Genomic DNA, 5,129 nt, shown 5'->3' with positions numbered 1-5,129 from the left:
ATCAATGACAAACAACACAGTTGGAATATACACTTGAAGTTTCATGAAAAAAACATGCCGGTCCAAGGCCTTTTTGTTCATGACATATATATAACCCACTAAACTTTGGGAAAATAGACAGATACGGAGATACCCTGATAATGCTACCAATACAATTCACATACTTTCTCCCTTATTGTTATTTAGTTCTGATTTGCTCACAAGGATCTAACTTGCCTACATAAACAGTGGACTAATGGCAAAACAACATACTGTTAATAGAGAAAGAGTCAAGAGTCCCAGCAAGTGCTATGATATTGGAATTCAAAATGTCAAACATAATATAGGATTTGTATCTGCCTGAGGTTCTTCTTACCTGATATAACTAAAGCTGATAAGCATGGGACTATGAACAAAAACAAGATTAAGGCAGAAAACTGTTCATCTTGAGACATATTACCACCTTCGAACCAGTGATGTGAGCAACTGCAACAACATTCTGTGCTGTTAGAAATTATAGTCTTAATGTATTTGATAAGGGTGTACTAGGGACAAGCTACTTGAGTTTACTTTGATACATATAAACTTTTTTTCTTTTTTTTTATAGGACACTTAAGCCGTACTCAAGCAAAAGAATAAAATGGCTTGGAAACCTAAATGATCATATTCTTAAATCTTTCAACATAGAACAAATCTTAAACATACAAATGTTAAACAAACTGTGTCACTTTTTTCTTTATCATTTTACTGCACCATTAATTACTTGAATGGAGAACAAAAAATTATAATCTCACAAATTAATCGATTTAATTGGGGCAGCTACATGATCAAAATTTTGATGTCCACACAATCAAACAAAAAATTTATTCAAATCTTACTGCATGTGTTAAGCAGGAAAAGGCCCATACCTCAAATAACTCAAATGGGTTGCCGCGACGGTACACATCATTTTTCTTGCTCTTATCATCTGGAAGAAAGCTGAACAATAATGCTCTCCATCCAATGAGTAAGACAGCAGTTGTTCCCATTGTTACTAAGATGAAGGTATATGGTGGAAGATGGCCAGATGTTACTGCCCTTATAATTAACCCTAGCTGCCAAAAAGAAAAGGAAACAAATGGAATTTGAGCAAGCATCTTTCTGCTACAGTATATGAAAATGCAACCAGAGAAAATGTAGCTACAAAGTATCCAGTAATTGAAACATGCTGACCAACCAAACAGCATTTACGCTGAAAGCAAAGTGAAATGAGCTTTGATAATAACTGTCTTTCAGAAAATGCAGCCCACAAATTAGAAAAGTGAAACAACTGTGAGACAACAAAAATGCAAACCCAATAGAGAATAATAAAGCGTTTGAATTGTTTTTTTTGGTTGGGGGGGGGGGGGGGGGGGGGGGGAGGAGGAGTTCAAAGAGTGACAGGGCAAACTTGTTGTGCGTGAATGCAGAATCAATGACAATAACCACCAAATGGTTATAGTTTATATTATATTAATATTTAATCAAACAGGAAACACACAAGATAAAGAATGTGAGGTTTCAACATCGTTAGGAAATATAGCCTTTGTCCACGGAAGCAAGAGAGAATAGTCATTTTAGTAACACATAAAGCACAAATTTGAACATTCAAAATGTTCCTGATACTTCATTCCCTTATTGATCTGCAAAAAATGATCCAAAATGGTTGCATCAATGTGACTACATCCATACCCAGAGACTGGGATCAAGCAATCGAAAAGTCTGCTTAGTGAGTTTGAGCGTTAACGTGTATCTTATAGCAAGCAGAAAGAGAACTATCAATTCAATTTACTATAAATGAATCATTAAAGGTACATAATTGACATCAACAATTGTAGTGACAAAGAATCAAAAGCAGCATAACTTACTAGCACAAATGCAGATACTTGTATGTACACACCATGACATAGAGAGAAGACCAAAAGTTTTGGGTTGGGGGGGAGGGGGGGGGGTGTGTGTAGAGGTGGGTTGGTTAGTGGTGTTAAACTTACTGGAACCCCAGCAGCCCATGATTTAGTGGCAGCAACAACGGCCTTTGAGAGACCATTCATTCCACGGCCGTCATCCGCATAACCCCCAAGAAAGTAAGCACTTAAGAACCACCCTATCGAACAACCAAACACATCACATTAGAATTTTCCTACTCTAGGAAATTAAAATTTAGGGGTATTTCCCAGAGAACTGGAGGCTACTTATCACTGGGAATCCAAGGAAAAATTAATTCCTTTAACAACGACCTGCACGTCAGCCACTTCAATGTTCCACAGGGTTGATTAATAAGTGGTCCATGTTCAATTCAAGCTCAACACACATTCTCAAAACAATGCCAAAGCTTTCAGCACAGTCCATGGAATTTAAAAATAATAGACAGAGAAACATAAGAATACCAGCAATAAAAGGATCAGCAGTACGCAGAGTATCAAAGTCAAAGACTGAGAAGCCATGATTAAACCTTCCAATTGCAGAGAACAAAAGCAACGCCAACACATCCCCGCCAGCAAGCAAAGCCACGCGACTGAAATATCACCATACCAGCTAATATTAACAAGAAATAATCAGCTAATATAAAAAAAATATATTAATAATGTGAACATCCATATCCATACCCCCATTTGTTTATACGAGAAGAAAAATCGGGTTTCTCGAACTGGATAACACCTTCTAAAGGAACATTCCCTTGACCCACAGAAACTGTTTCGTCTTGAAAAGAACGAGAAGTTGAATTTGAAGTTGCGGCGGCAGAGTTATTAGAATCAACGCTTCCATCGGCTTTTGCGAGGGTTAGGCTAAGAGCTCTTCTTCTTGGGTGTATTGTTTTGACGATGAACTTTGATTTTTTATGAGAATCTGATGTGAGAGGAGGATTCGAGCTGCTGAGTTTCAGGTTGATGGAGCAATTTCTTGCTGTTGGTACTGCAGCTTGGCTTAGGCTAAGCAGCATCGTTTCTTTTGCGTTGCCGAACCCAAATACTTGCTTGTCTGTCTCTCTAACGTTGATGAATAGACAGCAATATCCCCCAAACCCCCAACTTTATTTTATTTTGTGGCGAGAATGAATGTATAATTTGCGGTCGCTGTTGTTTCGCTGATACCTGATAGCCTGTTACTAGTATTCATCTGTTTTTTTTTTTATTATTATTAACTTTTTTTTATTGTTATTATTACAGTTAAAAAAAATCCCTTTCTATTTCACCGTAATAATAATATGGTATTTTTATAATTGATACAAATCAGACTATTACTATGAGTAGTTTACGTCAATTTTTATAAAGTAATTTTTATGAAGTACTGTTAAGAGTTTTAATCTTCACTAATATGCGTTTGTGTAGGTTTGAACGCAGCAGTCTTGACCACCCGACCAAAGGCCGAGTGACAATGATATGACATTTTAAAAACAAAGTAACACATTGCTTTAAAATAAAAATTTTTAATGGGATTAATTGAGAAAATGTTGATAAAATTCATTGAATATCAAATAACATGTTACTTCTTTTAGAAAGCACCTAACTTTGGTTAGTGGAGTATCTATAGGCTTTAATACTCAAAATCAAATCCAGTGGTCTAATGAGCGAGCGATAGGGTTATTTTTCAAATTAAACTTACATCTGTGAGAGCAGTGGTTCGAGCCCCCACGACGCATGTAGAAGCTTATTTTATTCCTTAATTATGATATATAATTAAGTGAAGGCATTATTCTCTATTTCGAAATGTGAGTGAAGTAGACATCTCTCAAATATTTGAGAGGGTAAAATATGGGCAGTGTTATATAATAATTAATGTAAACTAGTCCCAGTAATTGTCTGATTGTAAATATCAATTATAAATCTCATATAATATAAGTTGTAATCTGAGTATTAGTCTCATGTAATTCAAAAAAAAACTTTAACTATAAGTTTAAAACTCTTTTTTTCCTGCCACCTGGATCCTTTTTTTTAACATTAATTTGATAGGCAAGTGCATGCATGAAGTTATATTTTTGTGAATTACATACGACAACCTAAGAGGAGATGAATTGAGTTATAGTAGATTTTAGTACTTTTGAAGTAGTTATACCAAGTTTAAAATTATTTCAATGACCAACTTTAAACCAAACGAATCAACGTGATTAAAAATCTAATCACCTCATCTATGAGTTATTAAATCAAATTAACCCATTCAATTAATTAATTTTATAGCACTTAACAAAGCAATGACAATTAGAGTAAGTGATTTAAAAATATCGTTGAACACTCTAAGGGTCGGTTTGAAATTGTTTTTGAGAGGTTTACAAGCGGTTTTGAAAAGTAAAAAGTTAATTTTGGTGTTTGGTCATTTTTTTTAAATCACTTTTGGTAAAGTCATCATTCTTATAATAGATTTTGAAAAGTAGGGAAAGAATAATTTTTAAAAATTTGATTTTGTGAATCAATATCATACTTAATACAATCCAATATATATCCTAACATATATTATAAAAATATAAAATTATCATCATTCAATTAGGAAATAAAATCATTACATTTAAAGAGATAATTATTATTACCAATTATATATCGAACAAAAAAATAATAAAATAAAAATATTTATTTTAGTTATCAATTATTATACATACAAATAAAATATTATTATATACACATATTTATAAATGCATGAGTAAATAAATTTTATTGAATATTATGTCTATTTAAGTCATTTAAATTCTTATAGTATTTTTTTTAATACATTGGAGCCTAGGAAAAACTAAGCCAAAATAGAATGAGAAGCAGAGGTCCCATACATATCATTACATAACTAATAACCAAACCCCTCATGGGAAGTTTCAAAGACATGAAGACCAAGGTAAGGATGTTTTGCCATGGAATTTGCAGCAAAATTGGCTTCACGATATATATATTTTATGGTAATGAGCCATTGTTTGTTCATCAGTCCCTTGATGGCAATTATGAGAGAAAAGTGTCCATTAGGCATCATACTAGTGGAGGAAATAAGTTGGAAGACACATTGACTATCCACATTTGCAATCAAATAACGAATGCCACGATCCTAAGTAAGACTAAGACCTTCTTACAGTATTTTATAAGTGAAAGTTACCAAATATATACAATTGTTTTTAAGCTCATAACACGATTAAAAATAAATTAACCAAACATTTA

The 5,129-nt window shown here is 33.5% G+C and overlaps 1 protein-coding gene across 2 annotated transcripts; it reads right to left on the bottom strand.

Moving 5' to 3' along the window:
• Positions 1-276: 276 nt before the first annotated feature.
• Positions 277-3,050, bottom strand: LOC102608988 (uncharacterized). 2 transcript variants are annotated; one of them, XM_052441717.1, is made up of 5 exons: positions 2,604-3,050; positions 2,385-2,512; positions 1,866-2,101; positions 888-1,073; positions 277-465 (listed from the first exon to the last, which is right to left on the bottom strand). In XM_052441717.1, exons 1-5 carry the CDS (start codon positions 2,936-2,938, stop codon positions 436-438), a joined length of 915 nt encoding a protein of 304 aa, XP_052297677.1. In that variant the 5' UTR covers positions 2,939-3,050; the 3' UTR covers positions 277-435. The 2 variants fall into 2 exon arrangements, with proteins under 2 accessions (XP_052297677.1, XP_052297678.1); XM_052441718.1 differs by having other exon boundaries at positions 1,989-2,101; positions 2,604-3,044.
• Between the last annotated feature and the right edge of the window lie 2,079 nt (positions 3,051-5,129).

This window comes from Citrus sinensis, chromosome 5 (genome assembly GCF_022201045.2).
Source record: "Citrus sinensis cultivar Valencia sweet orange chromosome 5, DVS_A1.0, whole genome shotgun sequence".
Taxonomy (NCBI): Eukaryota; Viridiplantae; Streptophyta; class Magnoliopsida; order Sapindales; family Rutaceae; genus Citrus; species Citrus sinensis.
The sequence above is the reverse complement of the archived record's forward strand: the minus strand, read 5'-3'. Positions and strand labels throughout refer to the sequence as shown.